The sequence below is a fragment of the Pteropus alecto genome, unplaced genomic scaffold (assembly GCF_000325575.1).
Source record: "Pteropus alecto unplaced genomic scaffold, ASM32557v1 scaffold104, whole genome shotgun sequence".
Taxonomy (NCBI): domain Eukaryota; kingdom Metazoa; phylum Chordata; class Mammalia; order Chiroptera; family Pteropodidae; genus Pteropus; species Pteropus alecto.
The window spans coordinates 3,950,705-3,977,741 of record NW_006436664.1 but is presented as its reverse complement, the minus strand read 5'-3'; the positions used below and the strand labels follow the sequence as shown (position 1 = coordinate 3,977,741).

Sequence of the window (27,037 nt, the reverse complement as noted above, 5' to 3'; positions counted from 1 at the left end):
TGTAATGATGCCATATAGAGTATAATGATTTCCTAAAACCTTGTATTTAAAGTAACCTGAATTACAATGAGAGATAAACAGAATATTTACCCTTCCCTTATGAGCTGCTGCTGATATGTAAATTTATTCTTCTACTTTGCACAAATATACTTTTGAGCTACTGCTTAAACACTTTGAGGTCCTTAGTCAAACAGTTTTAATGATGCCTCCAATATTGTGAAAGTGTGACATTTGATGAATGTCTCATATAGTTTTGATATCTGGGAACATGTCAACAAAAAAAAATTGAACATTGGTTTGTCATGCAACACCTAGATAATTTATAATTTTACTGTTTATATCCATCTTGACATTTTTTATCTGCCAAAGGCAGGTTTCATTTGGAATCTTAATCTGAGATTTATTTGGTGGATCTGGAAATCATAGCTAGGGTTCCCACAGGAAATGGTCCATCTACCAACAGATTAAATGGCAGTCCTGCAGTTGTTAGGGGAGCTCTGCATTTAACACACATGCATACTCATTCAGACAGCACTGTGGAGAAAAATTAAAGTAGTAACCCAGGTTTAGGAACAATGTAGCTAAAAAGTCCCATATTTGCTGAATGACAAAGGGTTATATAGCAGCATTTCATTTTATTATTCGTGCTTGAATTTCTTGTTTGCTCTGTTGAGTCTGCTGACGAATACTAATAAATGCCTGCAACAATCCAGACGAGAGATGCCTGGCAACAAAGCTATGCGGTGGACCTCCCTGATCTTCTCCAGTTCACAACCTGACCTTTTGAAAAATTGGCTGGGCTAAGCTGCAGAATTTGGGTGTAATGGTTATTGTTAACTCCAGCTTTAGGATTTATTAATTTGTGTGATCAAGACTTACCTATACTTCAAAGTTTCAAAAGACCAAACACAATCATCCATCCATTAGAACTAACATTGTGTTTCAGTGATTTCCACTTAGTATCTGACTGATGATTCTTCTGTTTTGTTTTCCAATTCTAAAAATTCTCTTAAGTAAAAAGAAAAGCATATATAAAGAAAATGTGTTTTTTCTCTTTATATTTGTTATTGGAAAAGTTGCTTTCTATAAATGATATATAAAATTGGTGAATTCATGGACAATTGGTATGTGTTCATACTTAAAAATATACAAAACCTATTTTACTTGAATTGTAGAAATTAGAGATTTACATAGTTCATTCATATTTTAACTGCTTTATATAAATTATTCTTATAATAAAATTTGAGAAAAGCTGAAAAGGTTAGGAATATATAGAAAGTAGCTGAATAGTTTATATAACTGGGGGATAAATAGAGTAACAATTGCCATTATGTTAGTTAATCAAATTGTAGGATAGTTTTCACAATCATTCCAGCCTAAGTAATATTTGTAAAGGTTTAAATAGGGTGATGTAAGTTTTACAAACCTTTTTTTTTTAAATGTGATATGTTCATAAGTTAATTAGATAATCTAAGCTTTAGGAGATTACACAATTATACTGCGTTCATAGCATTCATATAGTGAAGAATCTTAAAATTTAGAAGCTGAAATGATAGAACTTAGTTCTTACACAGAAATCTGACCTTTTCCCCAAAAGAATGAATACTGATGTGTTCATGATTATTTCAGACGATGAAACAAAAACTTGTTGAAATTTGGTGTAGTGCTACCACTTTAATAGCTTTTTTAATAATAATAGAAAAAGTAACAGAATTTCTGTAATTCCCGTGACTAACCAGTGGAAGACTTGAAACATGGTACACTAAGTCACAGAATTATCTTAATCAAAGATGAAATCACTTCACCACTTCATTTTGATATGCTTATCTGGGTATATAACCATGGGTAGGAATGTAAAGGATATAGTTGATTTTGAATATCCAACCCTTGTGCCCAAATGACTAAATTATGTGATATTGACAGGTTTCATCATTTACAGCTTTATAAAAAACCTTTATAAAACCTTACTTCAGTATCTTATAGCTACATCTAACTGCTCTTCCCCAAGTATTTTTGACTTCCCATCAATATTATATAATAACACCTTATTAGAACTACGTAAGATTTTATCTGTGCTTTCCAACATGATAGTCAATGGCTACATGTGGTTTTGAGCACTTGAAATGTGTGCAGTGGGAATGCAGACCAATGAAAATGAAAGGTATAGTTTTTTTTTCCTTCTTAATGACTGTTCAAGCCAAAACAAAACAAAACAACAAAAATCCCCAAACCCTGAAAGAATATATAGGACCCAAGTAACAGCTTTGCATTTTTTAAGCCAAAGATCCAAAAGTTATTTAATTTCATGTGACTTCTAAATCAGAATCTGTGAAGGATAAGTGCTTATGATCTACTAGCTATGATCCTGATTATATCTAATATCATGTGCCAATACAGTGAGTGCTCAAATTATGTTACAGAAACATGCTATTTAAATTTCTTATTTTCCTGCCATGGCTGAATTTACAGAAATATTAGTTTTATTCCTATGGAATTGGTTTTTCTTTCAGGATCTTTTCCTAATATCAGGATTTCTAAATTCTGAAGTCCTATTATTTCTGTAATTTATTTTATAATCCGATATAAACTTTCTTAAACCATTATTTATTAGTTACAAATTTTAACCTTGTTATGTATTTTTCTCTTTATTATATGTTTCTCATTGGATATTCTTACAGTGTAATAAAATATTTTGCTTTTAACAAAATGGATTTTGCAGCTAATAATAGTTAACATTTATTGAGTGTATTCTGTGCTGACACTTTTCTAAGAAATTATATAATTCAAATTTAATCCTCATAACAACCTTTTGAGGTCGGTGCTATTATGATGTAATTTTTTATTGATAGAGAAGCTAATGAGAGGTTAAGTAATTTGCTAAAAGTCATATAGCTGTATGGTAGAGCCAGAATTAAAAACCCTGCAGTCTGTGGTTCTGCTTGGAAGATCTAAATACACCAGGAGTCTAGTTGGAAGGTCTAAACTCTTCCCTTGTACACACTTACATTAGGTGAGACCACTGTGATATGGCAGACATTTCCGATGTCTTTTTCTTTTATGATTTGGAGAAAAGTAACCAGATATGCAAATGTGTAAAGCTAACCCTTCCACAAAAAAGAGAAACAAATAGTCAGAAATACTTAGTAAAAGAAATAAACAGTATTTGTACACGCATACAGCTAGATTTAACTTAAAGAATTGGTAGAATTATTAGGAGCCACTGATAATTGTTGTTCTGATTATGTTGAAACTAATTATTTCGAAAAATTCTTAACCATTGAGAAGAAGACATCTTTTGTTTAAAATGTGGACTGTAGTAATTCCATCATAACATCAAATTTATACACCTATTTAATACCAAAAAAATATCATTTTGATGTTTTTACATAATGTGGTGATAGACAATATACAAAAGAAAGAAACAATAAACATGAGACTTTTAATTTATTTATGAAATCAGATGCTACAGTATAAGTTGTAACCTTTCCAAAAAAAAGTTTAAAGAAGCAGTGACCAATTGTATTAGCAAGTATCAGAGAGCACATTAACAAATTGCCTCCTTATGATTTATTTTTGATATAAATTTCCCTGAGTAGCACCTGCATCTGAAGAAGCAAGAGTTCCATTTATTTGAATGACTTGTCTATAGTACTTCTATTTCTCTTTCTATTTTCTGACGGTGAGCTCTCAGGTAGCTGGGATGTTGCTATTCTGAGTAACCCCAGTAGGATCCCTAGAGACAATTCTAGCTCAACCACTCTGAAGAAACAGCTCTGTAAACAGTATTGACCCCCCTGGGGACCATCAAATCCGTTTACACAGATACCAGTTGTCACAAACTATTTACAAAGCCAGACAGAACAGAATTTCCCAGCCTCTAAGAATCCCTATTTGATTCTAGCCACCTCCTCACTTCTATATAGTAATTGTGAAATAACAGTTATTTTTTGACAATGAGTCATCATTTTTTAGGTAGCCTCAATTCAACTGAGTATATTATACATTGACTGATGTATAATTGGATAATTGAACTCAAAGGGAATCCTAAAGCTTTCTGTCGTAAGGTAAGAAATGATGTAATACTGTTAATTTTCTAGACTTAAGGAATTGAGAATTTAATACAATTTTAGCATTGAGATAGTTGGCAATACTAATACCTCCAGAAATAAAGAATCTGTTAGGTCTTGAAAATGGTCCCTTGGAAACAGCATGAAAATCACTAGAGGAATACAGGGCCTTCAGAATATATTGTACAGCCAGCCAAGGCACATACATTAAGTATTGAGATTCCCTAAAAAAACTTCACTAAATCCACCCATTTTCCCAGGTGAATAAACTGTCCCTAGCAATAGCTGTAGGTGCCATTTGAGGAAAACCTAGTAGTAGTCTTCCATAGCATTATTTTATTTTATTATTTATGCCCACAGCACCTTCTTAAGTGGTCTTCTTAAGTGGTCTCCCATCCAAGTACTAACCAGGCCCGACCGACCCTTAGCTTCCGAGATCAGACATCGTGCTTGTTCAGGGTGGCATGGCCATAGACCATGGACCACGGCTCCACTGGGGCACAAACCCAGGACCTTCTGTGTGTAAAGCAGACATGCTAACCGCTACACTATGGAACCACATCCCATAACATTTTTTTCAAATGCTCACAGGATAAATTTATGTGGAAGTGGTAGCATTAGATAGTAATAGCAAAAATTAATATACTTGGTTTGAAGTCATCAAATTTCTATGTCCAAATATTGGTGTGTCCACAGAAGAGTAAATAAAGGGATCGATAGTCATCATAAAAAATTCCCTGTGTTTAACTATAAGGAAAGTTAGATCTTATAGACTTAAGAATTATGAAGAGATTGAAAATTTTCTAAATCCATATGGAGAAATGAATTTAGTAATAATAGTAATAATGATGAAACAATTAACAATGACATTGATTAAACACTGAAGTAGGTTATAGTTTCCATTTTAAACTATATTAGAGAGTGAGGAAGCAGTAGAATAGTTTTAGTTTTAAGCTTTCATCTGTTTAGAGAAAAAGTTTAAATCAGAAGTGAATGTTCTTTTAAAAATTTATCTAATTGACTTGTGTGCAAAACCTGTAACTTCACTTTTTATTGAATTTTGTTGACTTATGTTTATATTTCTATATGTAATCCTATTTCATTAATTTTAATAATTCATAGAAAACCTACAGTATGATATATCTGTGATAACTACTAGGAAAATAAAGATAAGAAACAGACTCTTCCCTCAAGGACTCTGTAGTATAGGGAGGAAGGCAAACTGATCTAATGAACTGAATACAATGTGATAAGAACTCTGGTAGGGTATAGAGACCAAATGCAAAATGTTAGATATACTGATGCTCAACTGGAAACTCTAGGAATTTTTCACAAAGGCATTTGTTCCAAACGCGTAGGAATTTGCAAAGTAGTAAACTGCCAAAGGGTTTGAATTAAGTGAAGTAAAGAAAAAGTGACAGACTGGGAGAATAAGAAGAGAACAGGAAGAACAGGCATGAGCATGGAGGAGAAGAAATAGCTTTAGGAAAAACACAAAGCAATACAAACAGCTTAAGTAAAAGCTTTTAGTAGCTTTATCTCATTATCACTTCCTAAAGATCTTTCTCCTATGCCAGAAAGTTTAGGAAAAATAATTGAAGACTGAATTAGAGTCACTAAGTACTATTATCTTTTTTGTTTGGAAAAGGTACTAACTCAGAAACTGAATATAAGTTAGACTTGGAATAGGTAAAGAAAATTTGACAAGATGCAGTGTGATAGAGCAGTATTTAAAATCTAATTTGAAAAGTCAAAGTGCATCATGCCTGCAACTTTCAAATGTTTCAGAAAAAATTACATATGTTTAGGTAGGTAGGTAGATAAATAGATGCATAGAAAATGAATTGTAAAGCATGTGTGGTAAAACATTAACATTTGGGGAATCTGGGCGAAGGGTATATGGAGTTCTTTGTACTGGTTTTGCAACTTCTTATAAGGCTGAAATTATTTCAAAATATAAAGGTAAAAAGAAATAACTTGTCTACAATCAGTTCTTGTCACCTTTCTCATTCCTCTCTCTCTCTCTTTAGCATGTTTATGCAGTCAGTGAAGTCTTTTGCATTTGGCTCTCATTTCTCCTTTGTGTTTCTTGCTGTTTTTCTGGATGACTTCAGTGTCTTCAAAGCTGACACTTTCATTACCCAGACTCCTTGATTTCCTCCTCTCCAAGTACCTTCCCCATCCATCTATTTCATCAACCCATTCCCAGATGAACCACGTCATGGACTTTGTTGTTACATGTTACTCATATTAGAAATATTCACTCCCTGACTGTAACATCTTGTCATTTCAATAGAAGGAATGACTGTTTTTCCTAAAGCTATTTCTTCTCCTCCATGCCCATGCCTGTTCTTCCTGTTCTGTTATTCTCACAGTCTCAACTTTTTCTTTACTTCACTTAACTCAAGCATTTTGGTAGTTTATTACTTTGCATATTCCTGCTTATCCTCATTTGGAACAAATACCTTTGTGAAATCTTCCCAGAGTTTCCACTTGAGCATCAGTATATCTAGCATATTTTGCATTTGGTCTCTATACCCTACCAGAGTTCTTATCACATTGTATTCAGTTCATTAGATCAGTTTGCCTTCCTCCCTGTACTACAGAGTCCTTGAGGAAAGAGTCTATTTCTTGTCTTTGTTTTCCTAGTACTTATCACTGACATACCACACTGTAGGTTTTCCATGAATTATTAAAATTAATGAATAACTAAATTAATTAGAAGGGTCAAACTTTCTGTGCAAATGGTTGAATTCTAATATAGGATAATACAATATGGCACAGTAGAAGAGCATTGAGAGCATTCAGAGGATTAAAACAACATTTGGTGGTAAAATAGTTGATCAAAATAAAAAGGCAGAGAGAAAGAAAACTCTTATAAATCAGCCTTGTTTACTCTAAAGTATAATTGAAGTCCCAGTAGAAGAGTATGGATAGTCTGATTTGCAGAGCAGGTATAATACATATCTGAGAAAATGGAGTTAAGAATTTTTATATTTATTTTATATTATGATTACAGAAATAATACCTAACATTTATTGATGTGTCAGACACCAGGCCAAGTATTTTGCATGTATTATTAATTCAGTTAATCCTCACAACAACTCAGGTGTTACTGTGTTCTTATTTTTAAAATAAGAAACTGAGGCATGGATGGATTAAGTTTCTTGACCAAAGTTATGCACTTGGCAAAGCTGGAATTCTGACCCAAGCAGTGTGATACCATAGTTCCATGTATAGCATCACTTCACTATAATCATTAACTTGTTGCAGCCTATTTTTCAAAATTTAGGGGAAAAAAGTAATCTGAAAATAATACCTCTAAATCAATGTTTCTCAGCTTTCATTGTATGCTGGGGTCACCCAATCACTCAGAGATTTTGATTTAATTAGAATAAAATGTGGTCTGGGCTGTAGGATAATGCCTCAGGTTATTCCAACCTGCAGGCAAGGTTTAAATCACTGTCCTAAACGCCCACTCCCTGTGGGAATGGAAATATTAATGGCAGAACCACACTGCGTATGCTTATGTGATAACAATAAGAGTAAGACTAGAAAGTATATGTTTAAAGCTATAAGACAGTCCACAAAAATATTCATTTGAATGATTCAGTATGTAGCTATGGTGTTGCATATATCGTGTTTTTGTATTGTTTTAAATACAGATATAGCCCATAGTTATCTTGAGCAGGAGACTACAGAGAGAATTAAAAGTACACAGCCGGATGAGCAACTTACTGTGACTTCTAAGGGAAGCGTGCATCAGAAATCCAATGAATTAGTTAATGAAGCCACATATGAGGATACAAAACTGCCAGGGCAGAGATCAAGGAATTTTTCTTATCCAAGTGATGAGTCATCTTACTACACTACTGAAAAATCCAAGTGAGTGCTCGCAGCCTTAGATTTAAAAAATAAGAATTGGGAAAACTCTTCCTTCCTTCTTCTCTTCCTTGCCTCCCTCCCTCTATTCTCCCTTATTTATGATATGAGCTAAATTGGACATGTCATTAACTTATTAAAATTTGGTGAAATCTACCAGAGTTTTCTCCTCTTTCCATTATATTGATACGATGTGTCTAGATTGCTTAGTAAAAAAGCACAAGATGAGTTTGAATAAAGGCCATGAGGTTTTATTCCTTCTTGTTGAATATATTTTCTGTGACCTTTCATTATGGATTGGGAAATAACTATTGAGTTGATATAAATGGGATATTATTCATCAGAGCCTAAAACCAGCAGCTCTAAGACAAAATAAGCCCCAAGATGTGTTTTGGTTTGGGTTAGCATTATTTTTCATTTAAATGAGTTTGACTGCTTTTAGAAGGGCCTTATACATTCCAATTTGACTTTCTTCTTATTCTACATTCTGCAGCTTTTACCCATTCACCTTACCTATCTATCCCATGAAAGGATTTGAGTTTGTGACACCTTTGCCTTTTCCATATGAGATTTAAGATACTTTGATAATTAGTCATTTATTATGAAAATACTACTTACTAAATTACAAAAATTTCAGCGACTAATGTATTTTCAGTCCAGAAAAAAATCTTATTTCATAGAATAAATTTTAACAATTTTTCATAGGAATAGCTATTGCTGTTTACTTAAAAATTATTCAGTAGGTATGTTAACATGTCTCTACCTCTTAGCAATGAGTTATATTCTTACTTAAGTACAGATTTGAGTATACCGTAGAGGAGTAGAGGTAAGGATGAATGAAGAAGTGATAACATTTTATAACTACATGGGAAAAATAAATAGAGATTGGGCTAAAGTCAGAGTATGAGACATCTAGTATAATTGCAACAGAAGATACACATGGTCAGTAGAGTGGCTCTGTCCCAGGCAGGCCTCACTGCTTAATTTCTTCTTAGAGACTCTAAGATTTATTTCTGTTTAATATAATGCCTTCAAAAAATAGCCCATCTCTTTTTCTTTCCCTTTCTTTATACTACTTGTCCTTTGATACTCAAATAGAATGCAAAATGTCAAAAAACTTTTCATTTTTAATGAAAATGTTTTCATTTTTAATGTTTTGAATTTAATAGTGAAAGTGATATTCTGTCAACCAAATTGAAAAAATTATGATTATTATTCCCATTTTCAGGAAAGTGAGAAATGTGTTTTGTCCTGACTAAAAGTACAAATTTAATATTCCCAGCCGCTAAAACCTGAATTCTTAGAGTGTACTGATCTGTGAGTCTCTGTAGATGTTACTAAATGCTTTCATCAGAGTTAGTTCTCTCAGCTGATAGATTAGCACCTCAATAAAATCTATATATTTATTCTTTTTATTCATAGGATTTTCTTGTAACAGTAAATAACAAAAGAAGTTTTAAGTTAAGTAACTTTATATATTATTGTTAAAATTAAATTTGTCCCCCTCCCCATTTGAAGGGTGAAATTTATAGATCCTGTATAGTAGAAATCATGTGTGTATATTGTTTGTTTTCTTTATTACAGCATTATGGAACATACAAATAAGAATTTGCATTATGAATGTATGATTCCTTGTCAAGTTACTTCAGACTTAAATAAAGAGAAGACGATAGCATTTCTTCTAACAGAATTGAACAATCTCAGAGCAAGCAATAAAAAGGTACAATATAGAAAATCCGATAATTATACACTGTGCTTTTAGCTGTTGACCTCCTAAATTTGCTTCGTTGTCCATCATAATTTAGTTTTATTGTGTACTTTAATCCTTTACCAGTAGCTTTATGTTGTTGCCGTATCATGCCAACAGGGTGTGATTGAGTTGGGATTTGGCCACAAAAAGCAATTTCTTTGGTTTCCTGCCCTTGCTGGCCTGTGATATCATTTCCTTTTTCATAAATCTGTGGTACCTTGAATATGTACCTGAAAAAAGATTCATTCACATTTTACTGTGGTAAAATTTTATTCCAGTGTTATGGAGAATGAGAAATTTAATGTGCTGGTTTTACATTACTTTCTTAACTTTTTTCTCTTTTTTTTATTAGCATCTGTGCCCTATATTTCACATCAATAATATATGTAATTAAACTTTAAAGTAGCAGGGCTTGGCAGTATTGTCATTTACCTTGTGTTATATTGCTGCATTTTGTCTAATTCAACTTATGTCGTGTTTTATCTTTCCTCATTCTTTTTCTAGTTACATTTCTTTGAGCATTAAATAATGTTCATTTTTTGTGCCTTCTTTTTTTTAACCTCTCCATACTTTTCTGATTTTAATATGCTAGTTGTTTGACCTAACCAAACTGAAGCATGATGTTAGGATTGTTGATCATGTCTGATAGAAAACAACACAAATGACAAAAGCCAAGGCAGAAATTTAAAAAAACCCAAAAACCATTTGGAAAGATTCTGCATGCAAGAGATATTTTCTGTTCTTTTATTTATCAGTTATTTATTACATGCCAATTATGAATTAGGTGCCAGTGCCAATTTAAATGGAATACAATGGGATGGCATTCCCAAAGGGAAACTTGTTTCAGATATTAAGATTATTATCTTAATTTTGTTTCAAACTGTTAGAATTACTAAAAGAAACTGGAAACTGTGCTGTTCATTAATTTTTTAGGATAGTCCCTTCCAAGCCTTTTGCTTTAAGACAATAGAATGGATCAGATTGCTTTTTGCAGTAGTTATTTTTAACAATTATGTTGTTCCCTCTTTCATTTCATTTGCCTATGCATACATATAAATTAAGTATATATAAATTGTTTTTATAATTTCTATGTTATTAAAAGAAATTATTGGTTTATAAAATACCTTAAAACCTTAAATATTATGGGGGGTTTTTTTGGAGTTGTGTGTTTAGGGAGTTAAATGTAATATTATTTTTTAAAAAAATTTTACTTTAGGATTAATTATATTTGTGCAAGAAATTTGTCAGATAAGTATCTTAGGTTTTTTCCAATGTGTTTAAGCTTCAAGAAAAACTGACTAAAGAAGATAAAGAACAGAGAAAACTAAAGCTTAAGCTGGAACTCCAAGAGAAAGCAACAGAAGCTCAGATTGCTGAAAAGACAGCAGGTATGGTAGATGAGTATTAACATATGGCCTTAAGAAAGATACACAAGGTTATTATATTATATGGCCTGGTGAATACTAACATACTAGCTTATTTGCCAAAGGAGGGGAGGCCGTGTCCCTTTTTTTTTTTTTGGCTGCTTAGAAAATAGGTGGCTTTAACATCCTGGTACTGGTATTAGTGAGAGCTTTACCTGTATTCATACTGATTTGGGCATTAAATGCATTGTTAACACCATGTCAATCCAATCACAAAAAGGTTGTTTGTTTTGTTGGAAGGGCCTGAACAAACAAGGGGAAATAATGATTACCAGTGCCTCTACCTTTCAACCAGCAGTTCAAATACCACTTATTGTTTTAGCTCGTGGAGAGGAAATACTTCTTTTTTGTATGAAGTTAGTCATATATTCATTGCCAATGAAAACCTACATTTGATTTAAAAATCTATTTTGTGCAATTAATAAGTTTGTATCTGATGATGTGGATGATGCTGGAGATAATGTTTCCTTGAGAAGATTAAAGTGAAAGGTTGACAGAGTTTAAGATTATAAATGACTGCCTTAAATATGTTTTGGAGTCTGTCTTCACTCTCAGGTCTTTGCAAGGAGAAATAATTTTTTAAATACATCTGTGACATGTTACAGATATGATCAGATGACTCTCAATAGTTATAATCTCTCACAAATATACACATATATATGTCACTGTGACTCTTCCTCACACTGTTTTAGTGTAAGGAAAGAGAAATTTCACAGAGTAATAGAAATTAACATTGAAAGGTATTTTAGAGATTACTTATTTTAACAATTTTATATCATTAGAATGATTTTAAGAAATAATCGTATTTTGTGATTAGTTTGAAATTATAATCATACATTATGAGCCACTTAGCCTTCGGTGCATTTATGAAAGAATTCTGGTAATATCAGTCAGAGACATTAACAGGATATAGCCTGACTACTGTATGTTATAGAACTAAACATCACTATGAGAATGCAACCAAAATGACCATAAATAAATACTCCAGCAAAATACCAGGTGGTTGCTTTTCTGTTAATGTTAAAGTACCATGAATTGTTTGGATTTTTTTTGTGGGGAAATAGTAATATATTTTTTAAAAAATTAACAGTATGTTAAAAATGAATAATTCAGATATAAGTTTAGAACAATTTGAAAGTTTCTTGGCTTTTTATAATTGAATATAGATACAAATTGCTAGTAAGACATTATAGGAAGTACATTTGTTTTAAGGTGTTTACATCATAATTTAATTGCATGTATAATTTAACAATTAATTTAATGAGATTTATGCCATTATGACTTACTGAAAATCATGAATTAATATGTCTTCATAGCTCATTTATCTCCCGGAGGGGAAAACTCATTAAGCAATATTACTTTTAAATTTTTGTGTACTAGAGCTAATCATATACTTTAATATTTATTGGTATATATTTAAGGGTTCCCTTTGGCTAAACTATGAATCATGCATGCATAAAATGGAAAGACTTTGTTTTTGTTATTTTGTTAATCAAATATTTCTTTTTAATAATAAAATATTATTTTAGTAAATGTTAAATGTTTGAAACATGTTTAGTATGTTCTTACAGCCCCTAAATTGATTAAGTTCATAGTGTATATAGTTTCTCTGGACAAAGCAATCTAGTTAAAAAAGATGTGTCCAACTACTTTGTTAGAAAAATGACACAAAATGAAAATCCCTTATATTTTTTTGAAAGTATAAATTCTTAGAATTTATTTTTATTTATTTTTTAATATTTTAGTTCTATTTTATTGAAAAAAGATTAAAGATATTTTCCTTGTGACATTAGAGAGAATTATATAATATGTGAAAATTTTTAAAAAATGAAATAAGAACTCCATTGATTTGAAACTACAAGAAATTTGTTCACTGACTCTTGGTAGACTCATGAACTTTTTCATGCTTTCTCATTACACGTACAGTCTTAAACAACTTATCATCTACTGGATCAGTAGCAAATGCAGTCAAAAAGGAAAATACCATAAAAAAAAACTATGTCAGAGCCGTAATAGAATGGGGAACACTATATGACTTACATTATATGTGATAAGTTTTTTATTTAGTGTCATATGAAAGAACAGATAATCCACATAAGCATGGATGTTTGTTTCACTGCTCATTTTTAGATTGGAAATAAAAAGTGTATTTGGTAAAGTAGATGACAAATATGTGCATATATTTAAATACTTATTGTGCGTAAGCAGAATATAAATGTTTAAAGTCAAGGTATTTCATATTTAAAAAAATACATGCAAACACATCCTGAACTACACACTGAAAATTGCAAATAGTATGCAAAAATATATGTCTATAGATTTTTCAAATAAAATGTTAATTAAAATATGAAGTATTCAAGGAAATGGAAGCTGTTTCTTTCTAATATATAAAATGTAAAGATGTATATTCATCAGTATTAGTTATGACAGCAAGCGAATTAAAATCAAATAATAAGGGAATGGTTAAATAAATTAAGGCACATTTATGCTGTCGAGATATCATGCAACAATTAAAATCATTTCTGAAGAATAATTGATATGAGAAAATCATTATAATATTAAGTGAAAGAAGTGGGGAAAACTGATATAATTTCTTTAAAATATAAATACATGTGTATTCCATAAAATGAGAGGCAAATTTTGGTAGTATTAATGGATGTATTAATGTTTCAGTCAACAGTTTTTTGCCTTTTTAGGTTTTCTGTGATGAGCGTGGATTAGATTTATAGTATTAGAAAATGTAAATGTATCTTTAAAAGATGTAATTTTTTAAAAGTTACTTGCTTTCTAATCTTAAAATAATTCCTGTGATAAGTATGACACATAAAGACCACATAAACCAAAAGTTTATGATGGGTATGATCAGAACTTGCCATTTTCTTGTGTTTCTGATTTGCCCCTTATTTATTTTTGTGTCTTTATGTGTATTATTTATGTATAAATTAATTCATCTTATCTTCCCAGCTGATTGTATAATTTACAAGAGTAAGAATTGAGTATAGTCAAAACCGCATAAAACAAGAGGTGCCTAGTTCTTTGTGAAGCAGAATGAAGAAATGGAAGGATCAAAAGCCTTGACCCATATTCAAATCACAGCTTTTACTTAATATGAATTGTGTGACTTTGGACAAATTACTTATTAGCCTCTCCAGATTCACTTTCTTCCATGTAAGATGTGAATATTAACTAATTTACCAGATTATTTTAAAGATTAGAGATAATATTTAAAAGCACCTAGTATATAGCTGGTACTCAGTAGGTTGTAGCTAATATTAATATTTGATTATTATCTTTATGAAATTCTTAAACCTTTGATAACGTCAGAAGTTTTGAAAAGATTTTTGTTCTGTTCAGCTTTTAATTAAAATTAATGGTTCGCTGTTAATAGTTTTTTTAAAGGAAATAAACAAAAGTGAAAAAAAATTAGAAACAAAGGGTTAGATGATGAAGAAAATTACTGTTGAAGTATATGTATTTGTTATCACTAGTACATTTTACTTAAATGTGAATCTGAAATAAAAGAAATAAGATACAAAGGATTTGGACTTTAATGAATACCTATGATAAACCTTCATGTAGACTGCTATAATAGCATGAAGCCTATTTCCTTTGCCTCCCTGATGGTTTTTACATGATGTGAATACTGCTGATCTCATGAGAGTTTAAAACTGAGTTGTATCCTGTATTGTGATAAAATTTCATATAGTTGGCCCTTTTACTTCCCCCTTCTTTTTTGACATCACCATCACCAGTGATATTGTTTTTACCAAGCACTTTATAGGAACTATGCTAACATCTTTAAAATGCAAACAAGAAGTATTTATTGAGAGCCCATTATGTACTAGGCACGGTATTAGGCACTGAAAATACATCAGCAAATAGATGGATCTGGTATTTCAAACATATTTTGTCTGCAATCACTTCTGACACATACACCATTAGTAGTAGGTAGTGGTTAAATGCTCAGACTTTGGATTCAGACCTTTGTTCTAATCTTTTTATCACTTATCTTGTGTAAATGACAGCCTCACTAAGCTTTATTTAAAACTTACTTTATACGTTGCTGTGACGTTTAGGTGAAATAATGTTTATGAGTACTTAACTCATAGAAGGCACTCAATAAATGGTAATTATGATGATAAGATGATGATGTCACCACCTTATTTTCTCAAGACTTCTAAATCTAAAAGGGGCATATTCAAAGTGTACCTAATATAAATAACCACCCCATAGTTTATATATGATTTTGTTTCAGAAAGAATTGATTTGTATTTCTTTTTAAAAAGTAGCTTTAAAGTATTTTTATTATTTCATCTCCACAGTTTTTAGTTTTCCTTGATTTTCAGACTTAATCTTATTTAAGAAGTTTGAAAATATGAAAATTATTTTTTTTATTCTTTACAAAAAGGAAAGTGAAAGAAAAATATGTAATTAGTAGGTCTTCTTAACAAAAGCTGAAATGACCAGCTCATTCCCTACATATTAACATTGGGAAAAAGTATCTAATAGTAGCTGTTTAGGACTTTTTACTGTGTTTTAACTCATTAAATTACATATATGAATAATATTATTTGAAAATTATTAGCATATATGTCCTTCAACTACTAGGGGATATTTTAGAGAAGCACAACAGAAACATTTACTTTGTTCTTTAGGCAAAGTATCTCTTCTCATCTAAATAAAATGATTAAACCACAAACACTTCAAAGTTTGTTTTACTTAAATTGAATTTGATACTGAGAGTATTGTGTGGCTTGATTTGCATCCATTAATTTACTCTTAAGTCAGTAATGTGGTTTTAACTTTTAAAAATTACTTGTTCAATTAAATCTTTCATTTTTCCTGAAAAGTCTCAGTGGGCATTGTCTAGTGTTTACTGTCTTTTAATTTTTATTCCTCTATTATATTTACAGTGTACAGATGATGTTTAAATTTTACACAAAAGTATTGACCTAGTTTTTATAAGTTATTTTTGTGTTATTTAAAATATGTTTTTTTAAAAGCTTTATTTTTCTTTTTCTTAAATGTTCACTCTAGGGTATCTGCTTTATATGTTATTTTTCTTTCTTGTGTGTCATCCATTAAAGATTAGCTGTGGAAGGTTGGAGCATGGAGAGATTATGAATGACAGAACAACTCCTGTAGAATAATAATCAGTTTTTAGTATTTAATGCTGTTTGACTTTTGCAGACACATTTCTTATTAACCTTTGGTACAAAGAGAAATCCAGGTTCCTGATATCTCCTGGAGAAGATGAATTTGAGATCCCCTTCCAATTAAACTGAAATAAGGCCAATATTGGGTTTTAGCCAAAACAGGTCCTTAGTTCCTAAGTCTTATATTTATGAATCTATCTATCTATCTATCTGTCTGTCTGTCTATCTATCTATCTATCTATCTATCTATCTATCTATCTATCTATCTTTGTTACATTTTACACACCATTAGTAGTAGGTAGTGGTTAAATGCTCAGACTTTGGATTCAGACCTTTGTTCTAATCTTTTTATCACTTATCTTGTGTAAATGACAGCCTCACTAAGCTTTATTTAAAACTTACTTTATACGTTGCTGTGACGTTTAGGTGAAATAATGTTTATGAGTACTTAACTCATAGAAGGCACTCAATAAATGGTAATTATGATGATAAGATGATGATGTCACCACCTTATTTTCTCAAGACTTCTAAATCTAAAAGGGGCATATTCAAAGTGTACCTAATATTAATAACCACCCCATAGTTTATATATGATTTTGTTTCAGAAAGAATTGATTTGTATTTCTTTTTAAAAAGTAGCTTTAAAGTATTTTTATTATTTCATCTCCACAGTTTTTAGTTTTCCTTGATTTTCAGACTTAATCTTATTTAAGAAGTTTGAAAATATGAAAATTATTTTTTTTATTCTTTACAAAAAGGAAAGTGAAAGAAAAATATGTAATTAGTAGGTCTTCTTAACAAAAGCTGAAATGACCAGCTCATTCCCTACATATTAACATTGGGAAAAAGTATCTAATAGTAGCTGTTTAGGACTTTTTACTGTGTTTTAACTCATTAAATTACATATATGAATAATATTATTTGAAAATTATTAGCATATATGTCCTTCAACTACTAGGGGATATTTTAGAGAAGCACAACAGAAACATTTACTTTGTTCTTTAGGCAAAGTATCTCTTCTCATCTAAATAAAATGATTAAACCACAAACACTTCAAAGTTTGTTTTACTTAAATTGAATTTGATACTGAGAGTATTGTGTGGCTTGATTTGCATCCATTAATTTACTCTTAAGTCAGTAATGTGGTTTTAACTTTTAAAAATTACTTGTTCAATTAAATCTTTCATTTTTCCTGAAAAGTCTCAGTGGGCATTGTCTAGTGTTTACTGTCTTTTAATTTTTATTCCTCTATTATATTTACAGTGTACAGATGATGTTTAAATTTTACACAAAAGTATTGACCTAGTTTTTATAAGTTATTTTTGTGTTATTTAAAATATGTTTTTTTAAAAGCTTTATTTTTCTTTTTCTTAAATGTTCACTCTAGGGTATCTGCTTTATATGTTATTTTTCTTTCTTGTGTGTCATCCATTAAAGATTAGCTGTGGAAGGTTGGAGCATGGAGAGATTATGAATGACAGAACAACTCCTGTAGAATAATAATCAGTTTTTAGTATTTAATGCTGTTTGACTTTTGCAGACACATTTCTTATTAACCTTTGGTACAAAGAGAAATCCAGGTTCCTGATATCTCCTGGAGAAGATGAATTTGAGATCCCCTTCCAATTAAACTGAAATAAGGCCAATATTGGGTTTTAGCCAAAACAGGTCCTTAGTTCCTAAGTCTTATATTTATGAATCTATCTATCTATCTATCTGTCTGTCTATCTATCTATCTATCTATCTATCTATCTATCTATCTATCTATCTTTGTTACATTTTACATATAATTCAATGGTTACATAATTTGCTTAGCTTACTCTACTGATTCTGTAAGCATTTAATGTGCTTTTTCCATTTAAACATAGGTTCTTTTCTGTGTACTCAGATTTAGACTGATATTTTATAAATAAAAAAATGTTGTCAAGCCCTTCTTCTTACAGAGAACGTTAATTTCTTTTTGGTAGGGAGAAGAGGAGTTTGTGATTGCCCAAAGCATCAAAACATAGAATCCTTGAAACTTACAACTTAAATTTTTCTTTTCAGGTTATATGTAAATGTTAAAAGTATAAATAATCTACCATTATAGTAAATATATTAAGGCACCCAACTAATTAGCATGGAAAAATAAAAATTGCCATGTAATAGAAAATGTTTACTTTGTTTTCTTGTAAAAAGAGTTCATTCTATGTGTCAGAAGAGTAGGGAATAACATTTACTTTTGAGAATTTTCATATTGGTATCTTAAAATTCAAAGTAGATATGCTGTACAAAAAATAAATATCTCTTAAAATTATATTTCAAAAGTACATAAAATAATTGATACTAATTTTAAACTTCAGTATTAAGCTTATTTCTTTCACATTAAAAATTGTAGCTCTACTATCAGATATATAAAATGTTTGAATGTAAATAGCATATTTTCAGAAAGTGTTCTTATAATAGTCTTTGAATTATCTGTATAAATTCTTGGAGGTAATAATTGAGGGTTTCGTAAAAAAAAAGTTCTTGTTTTATTAGTTTTGCTACTTAAATTTATTTTGTATTCTAATTAATCTTTAGCAGTTTCTATGCTACTGGTAAATACAGCAGGTCTTCAAATAATGTTTTGTTATAACATTGATGAGATGCCATAGGGACTTAACTCTTGTATATCTCAGTAAGCCTGTGATAAAATTGGTGTCTTTATGTGCTGCTTAAAGTCGCAGAGCCTATCAATGATGTTAAGTGAGGACTTATAAATTTATAGCAACTTTACAGAGAAAAAATTTAAAGCATATATTAAGAGCTTAAAATGCTGACTTTTAATGTAGTAGTCATACTTCTAGGAATTTTCCTAAGTAATTTGCTAAGTATAAAGATTTGCATACAAAGATGTTCATCACGGTGTTATTTATATAGTGAATAATTGGGAACAGTGTAAAATCTAATATTAGAAGCATCTTAGTTCAGTCAAATATGGCATGTCCAAATGATAAAATTCCATGCACTATTTTATATTTTTGAAGACTACTGAAGAATATGAGAACATATTCTGTTTATTTCAGATAATGCAGAAAGTTACAAAACTATGTAAAATATTTGTCTCCATATTCTTACAATGAGCCTGTATTACTTTTTAATCAGAAAAAGTTATTTACAAACTAGCTATATAAAATGTTGAGCATTCAGATCTAATTTTAGAAAAACATAATAGTCTCTTCTGTAAAAGAAACTCTGAAGTAGTAAGTTGAATTCAGCATTGTAAATGCAAAAAAAAAATGGAAGTATCAGACTACTTGGAGTTGATGTGTTAATTTTCTGTTGGTATGGTACATTTACCATCTCCGTTTAAATTCTCAATAATCAATTTATTCAGAGAGAGAAGTTACAATTTTTAAGGAAATTAAAAGACCTAGTGTAATGTTGGTGGTTCTGGAATATATATGTGGTGATTTCATAAAACACTTATATTTGCAAGGAATTCATTTAATCTCTTAAAGCACTAATAGTAGATAGTCAAACAATGTGACATTCTTTCATATGTAGCAAAGACCTACTTTTACAAAGGTATTATCTGTGTTTATTTGTTGTTTAGAATTTTGGAACATGAATTGTAATCAGTGATTATTTTACGTGTGTCAAATTCAAATCCTAATGATTTCTTCTTCCCTCTCTTTATGTTCAGCCTTTTCTATTTGCATAGCTACCTTGAGGATATTAAATGGATTCTTTTTCCTGGGAAATGTCTATCCTCCAAATTATGTTATTTAGAGAATCATGATCCAGTGTTTAAACTAGAATGTTTTCCAATATACTGTCTCACTTCTACTGTATTTTAAAAGTAGTTTGAGAAGTGTAGAATATGGGTTTGTCAATAGACTTGAATTCTACTAAGAAAATATGTACTCTATCGTGACTCAATAAACTCATACTTAGTACAGTTCAGCTTCTTCATATTTACTCTTGCTCATATTAGAAAACAATTAGCTTACTAAACAAATCTGAGTATTTGGTGGTGGTAAGGGGGGTGATCCTCTCTGAATCTTTTTTGAATTTGACTAAGAATTATAGGATATTTGATAACCATGTTTAAAAATGGAGATATCCAAATATTATTGTAAACACCCAATGATTTGTTTTACCTACAATATAAGTATTTTACTTGGTTGGCTTACATAGTAGCTAATAATATTTGTTAATGTAATTTAACTGCTGTGAACCTTTACTGAACAAATATTGAAATTTATTCAAGTCAAAGAAAGAGAATCTCTAATGACTTTTGTTAAAGCTTCTATTTAATAGTTAAGAAGAAAAGTTTGTATGACATATGAGATGCAATTAACAGTAGATTTTACATTTAATAAAAAGAAAGAAGCATGCGTATTTGCTTTATTCATTCCATCATAATTTGCATTAGAGCTGTGGGTGTTTAATGAGCAAATTCCAACTAAAATGCTATATTGATTTTCTAGTGAACTTTGTAATAGTCATCTACCTTGGAAAAGCTCAGTGTTTACAATTAAGTTTTCTTTACTAAAAATGTTCGAGAGTTGCATATTGATCCTTTAAAAGTTCTGAATTCTAGAATTATGTTTTTCATAATTAACAAATTTTACATACATAAAACCTAAAAACTTAAATATTATCACTCAGTAATATCTTAATGTTGAAAAAATTTCATAGCATTTATAAAATATATAATCAGATTTTATGTGTGTGTTTGTGTCTTACGGTATTTTAAATTTTAACTTTAGTATACTTAGAAGATAATCTTTAAATGCACACATTATTTACATCTTTGGAGTTGATATAGCATTATAGAGGAACAAATAATTTTTTTTTCTTGATCACATTGAACCAAATAAGCCCTCAGCGTAAAGTGTTTACCTTTAAGCATAAAAATAACTAGACTTATTATTAAAGCTTTTAATATTGCTAGCCTTACCTCTTTCATCAAATGTTATTGTAGTTAAAGTGGAACAGAGCTTACATTAAATGTCATTTTATAAAGATTTCATCACACTTTACAGAAGCCTATTGATGTTAAAGTTTTAGTAATTAGTATTTTAACCTTTTGACGTGCCAGAATATTTCAAGATAAAATAATATACATATTAATCTATACTCAGATCACTTTTTAGCATCATTTTATGCATCCTATCTTACTTAGAAATTAGAAGTGTTTTAAATGTAAAAATTTAAAAGTATCTTAGAATATCATATTTTATACAAACTATTATATCATTATAATATGCAGTATACGATATAGAATGAGATCTGAATAATTTTCTTCCAGTCCCTCTTTATAATTTTTGCAATCCTACAAAAAAGGCTAAAAAGTAAGGACTTTTTTTTTTTACATACATAAGTGGTCCAAATTAATCAAAATCACATTTTTAATATGTCTGGAAGTGAAACCACATCGTAAGTGTGTGGATTGAGAGTGGTGATGGTAGTAGTAGCATGGAACTAATGTTTATTGAGAATCCACTTTGTTTATCTGGCCAAGAGCTTCCTTATATTATCTTATTTACCTTTCCCTCACAACATAAATGGTGGTATTATATCCATTTTATACACTCGAAATGCTACTAAAATAATTTAAGAAATATACTCTATATAAAAATGAATTGTGTAAGTTTATATGATAAGGTCTTGGATCTAATCAAAGTCCATATTCTTCCTAATACATGTTACTTTTTCTAAGCTGTTAGGAGTATCTTGCCTGGAAGGAGATTGTGTACAATCAAGGGAAAAATAAAACTCACTATTGCCTTCTACATTACGGGCAGAAGTTTCTTTCAAAACAGCCTGATGAGTTGATACATAATAACAGACTAGTATAGCCACAGAAAGCCACATAGTAGTAAATGATACTACCTTAAAAAAATTATAAAAATTGTGCTGAAATGTACTCGTTCTTTCAAAAGCCAGTTTCATAACAAGAATTTCTTAACCTTATCTAAATTATCAATTAAAAGTATTTGATTTTATGCAAATGGATATCCAGTTGATCAGCACATTTTGTCAGAGAGTTTTTTTTATCCATTTATCTGGTGATAGAAATTCGGGTTGTTTCTCGTTTGGGGTTATAATAAATAAAGATGCTATGAGTATTTGTGTTTAAGTTTTTGTATGAACATAATACTTTAATTTCTCTTGGATAAATATCCATGAGTGAAATAGCTGAATCTTATAGTAGGTGTATGTTTAATTTTTTAAGAAACGGACAAACTGCTTAATCTATTCTCCATCTGCCAAAAACACTGTTTTCTCTTACTCGGCCTAATTTTCCTTCAAAACCTTTACTACGATCTGTTACCTATATCTACCTATCTGCCTACTTAATGTTTGGCCTGTTTTTCTTTCTACTGTCTGTCTCTCTGTAATAGAATGTTTACTTCAGGATGAAGACTTTTCAGACCACTATATTCATATTCTTTAAAACTGGATGGATAACTGCCACAGGAGCTTAATAAATATTGGATGGATGGATGCATGGATGGATGAATGGGTAGATGGATGGATGGATATTTCTGTCGATGGATATTTTTCTTCCCTTAGGTTCAGCTTGTTAGAAGTGATTTTGGCTTTTGCTCTGGCATTGCATGTTCCATTTCCTGCTCTATTATGCAAAAGATAATACAGTTGGCCCTCTGTATCCACAGGTTTGGTATTCACAGATTCAACCAACCACAGATCAAAAATAGTCATACAAAAAAATTCCCAGAAAGTTCTAAAAAGCAGGACTTGAATTTGCCATGCGATAAGCACTATGCTGAATCCATTCAAATGAAATATTGTGTAAGCGTACCCTGCTATAGCCTATATGCAAATATAGGTCATATACAAATACTATGCCATTTTATATACAGGACTTGAGCATCTGTGGATTTTGGTGTCCATGGGGGTCCTGGAAACAATCCCTTGTGCATACTGAGGGACAACTGTGGTTGATTTAATCTCAGGGTTTGTTTCTTCTACTTATAATTTAATACAAAATAATTGTCTTGATTAACTGTATTGATCTATGATAAATCCTAGCAGAAACCTAATGTTTTATGCACTAAAAGAACGTTTCAACACCTTTTCTAAGTTTATTTTGTGTTTGACAGTACAAATAAAATTTGAACCAGTAGTCCAGGTTTTTGAGGCCCTTTTTGTCTAACATAGTGATATTTTAAGTTATGTAAGATTTCAAGTAGAAATTATGCTTGAAAAATAATTTCAGATTACATCAAAGTTGTTTTTATAGCACTGCACAAATCTAGATGATGCCATTAGTATTATAATCTATATAAATGGTGCCTCTAGAGATATGCAATGCTAAAGCAGCACAACTTTGTCACTGTTTAATCTTCCCTGATCTCATTTCCTTTCCTCTCCTTCCATCATCCTACTGAGGCAACTACTACCCTGACTTTGGTATTTATCATTTCCATGCTTGTTTTAATATTTTCACTAAGTGTCTATCAGTAAATAATAGGTAGCTGTCTTTGCAACTTGCTGTTTTTGCCAAAATTTCATTATTGAGATTTTTCCATTTGTCCATAGTTAATTCATCTTAAATGCTGGATAATATTCCATTTTGAATGTTAAGTGAGTTATTTATTCTTTCTGCTGTTCTCAGACATTTGAGTTATTTCTAAGTTCTTGCTATTATATAGTGCCACAATAAGCATTTTTATACGTTTCCTTGGGCACACGTGCAAGAATTTCTTTGGGCTACACACCAAAGGGGAGATTTGCCAGGTTATAGCCTAGACACATTTTCAACTGTTGTAAACATTGCTAAATTGTTCCTTTATGGTTGTAGAAAAATATACACCTATCTGCAGTATATATGAGTTTACTTTATTTCACAAGCTCCAATATTTGTTATTACTTGACCTTTTAATTTTTGCTTTTATGCGTATAAAATGGTATCTCAACTTTGCAGCAGCTTTTAAAAATAATCTTTTCTCAAGTGATTAATTGATAACAATTCAGTTGAATTAAATAACAGAATTATTTTTGGGGGTCTATTTTTTGCTAAAAGTATGCATTTCTCTTTTATTTTCTCTTATTAATTATGGATTATATATTTTGGTAGCTCTGGTTGAAGAAGTGTATTCTGCACAGAGAGAACGTGATGAAGCTGTTATGTCTCGACTGCAGTTAGCCAATGAGGAGAGAGACGAAGCCATCGCACAAGTCAAGCACATGGAAATGTCTCTAAAAATGTATGTACACATGTAAAACTATATACAACATTAGGAACATTTATAAAGTGCAAGTGTTATGTAGTGGTTACATATTCGGAAATGTTACTGATTCTTGTATGTTACATTGGTACATTCTACATCCCCATAGTCTTTCTAAAACTTCCGGCATGTTGTAGTAGTTTGCATGTCAAAAATGAAAGGCAGACACACACACACACACGTACACAGAGAGAGTTCTGTTGTTGATGTCCTTAGTTTGCCTTCCATTGTGACTTCTCTCCTTTTTATTATCACTTTCTTAATTTATTTCAGCTGTGTTGGTTATTTGTCTGCTCTGTGTTTAATATGCTCATTTCTATTTTTCATTACATTTGACTTGTTTTAGCTGTGGCTCTTAAACTTTAGTGACACCTGAAATACAGTGGCGTCTGAGAATATATTTTTAACAAGCAGCCGGGTGATTCTGATATTGGTAAATGATTGATCACAATTAGAGAAACAATGCCCTAGAAATAAGAACTTCATATTAATGTGGGCTCCAATCACTTGGAGAATCTTGATAAAAAAACACATTCTTGTTCAATAGGTCTGGAGTGGAGCCAGAGATTTTACCTTTTTTTCAAGCTCCCAGATGATGTAAATGATGTTAGTCAAAGGAGTACCCTTCAGGTAGAAAGGCCCTAGATCATCTAGAAATATGTTACTTGTAAGATTGATAGACTGTAGTAGTGTAATATTTTATGATGATCCATCAGTATACTTATTGAGTGTTTGCTCTGCCCAACATTGTACTAGGCTAAGTGCAGGATCACAGTAAAGTACTAATTGAAACATGGTTCATTAGGGAGACAAGTCATTATATTATTATCATGACAGTATTCAAGTTATGATTAGGTAATGTGATTTGGTTTTTGTTTAATGGCTTCATTGCGGGTGGGGGGTGTGCAGAAGACTGATACTTATTATAAAGCATTAAACTCATTGAAAAACAAATAAAGGAACAAAAATTTTACCTATATTTTACACTGTCTACTCCCAAATAACTGTCTTTATCAATAGGGAAACATCATTCCAAACACTTCTCTTTGCTTAGAAACTTAAATACTATTATCTGAAAGGATAGATGGTTGGTGATTTAATGGATATATACATAGAATTAATTTGGTAGAAATCAAATCATTCTCTATATTCTGTTTCATTTGAGAAGTGTAATAGTGTAGAGGTTAAGAGCACAGATTCCAGACTCAGGCCATCTATCTTTGAATCTTGGCTCTATCACTTCCTATCTGTATAGCCATGGACAAGTTACTCAGAGTCTCTAGGACTGTGTTTTTCTGTTTTTGTTTGTTTGTTTGTTTGTTTGTTTTTGTCTACAAAATGGTTAAGTAGCATCTACTTTACATAGGTTGTTATGAGGATTAAATAATCTAATATATTGAAAAGTACCTGGCTTATAGCAAATGATGTAATAAGTATCACTTCAATTTAAGAGTAATAATCAACTGAAGTAAAACTAAAGAAATTTTTGAACTTCATGCAGTGTTTTCTCTCAATAAAATGTATTCTCTAGAGATCCATCTAAATTTAAGAAAAAAGACTAAAAAACATTAAGTTGTTAGAATCATCAATTATTTTCAGTTTTTGGAAACATAACAGTATTTCAGTTAAACAGTATCATTTGACTCTTAGCTATGAAATAATCAGTTTTAAACTTTTTCTTTTTTTTTATAAAGTCAATTTTTAAAATATTTGTAAAAGTTAGTAAATCCAACTTGTACTATTCCATTCCCTGTTCTTTCTAGTTCATTTATTAAAGTGTTTGTTTATGATTCTCAATCTCTTTGGTTTTCAATTTCTCTTTTTATTCACTCTTGTTTTGGCATCATCTTTTGAACTATATTTTATTGAATTTGTGTTCTTTTGTTCTCCTAAAATGCCAATGACTAGTAGGAAAATTTTCTTCTTCTCCTTGGTTTTGTTATTTTTTATATTATGATCTTTATCTTTTTTGCATAGTATTCTGTCATGTTTATGGTGTATTCATAGTTGACATGTCTTTTTTCTTTATCTTGCTCATGCTTAAATTGTCAAGAACTTTTCTGTGTTCTGATATGGTACAGTGAATTTTCCTTGATAAACATTTTTTATTATTTGAAACCTGTTTGCCTTCTCCTCTGAGCAGCAGTAGCTTGGGTAGGTATTGCTTTCTAACCACCTACATAGCCCAGGGCAGCAGGGTGGGTATAGAGGTTGGGAAGAATTCCCTGGGGCTGTTTGCCCCTTTTAGTGTCCTGCATGCACCCAGGGTTCACTTTACCTAGTCTTGTGTATACCCTAATTCCTTGGAGTATTACTTTTGGCCTTTTATTTGTTCTACCAATACAGTGGAAAATGACCAACCCTGATGAATCTTACTTCCTCTCTAAAGATTCTTCAGTAATGCAGGCTTCTACTCAGGAAGGTTTTACTTTTCTTTGGCCTGTCTGTTCACTTCATTGGTCTCTCAAGTTATTTCCAAGTTGTGTGGTATTAGTGAAAAATTCTCAGGATTTGGTGAGTTGTCTTTTCTCTA

The 27,037-nt window shown here is 30.9% G+C and overlaps 1 protein-coding gene across 11 annotated transcripts in view; it reads left to right on the top strand.

Moving 5' to 3' along the window:
- Positions 1 to 27,037, top strand: part of MIPOL1 (mirror-image polydactyly 1) — a 260,822-nt gene that overhangs the window by 35,696 nt on the left and 198,089 nt on the right. For 8 of the 11 annotated variants that reach the window (XM_025047925.1, XM_006913461.3, XM_025047929.1 and 5 more), the window contains 4 exons: positions 7,733 to 7,952; positions 9,534 to 9,669; positions 10,982 to 11,087; positions 24,354 to 24,483. In XM_025047925.1, coding sequence (XP_024903693.1) covers positions 7,733 to 7,952; positions 9,534 to 9,669; positions 10,982 to 11,087; positions 24,354 to 24,483 — 592 coding nt within the window. Of the gene's footprint in view, positions 1 to 3,972; positions 4,065 to 7,732; positions 7,953 to 9,533; positions 9,670 to 10,981; positions 11,088 to 24,353; positions 24,484 to 27,037 lie in introns of all 11 variants that reach the window. The other 3 variants (XM_025047931.1, XM_025047928.1, XM_025047930.1) reach the window with 2 other exon arrangements.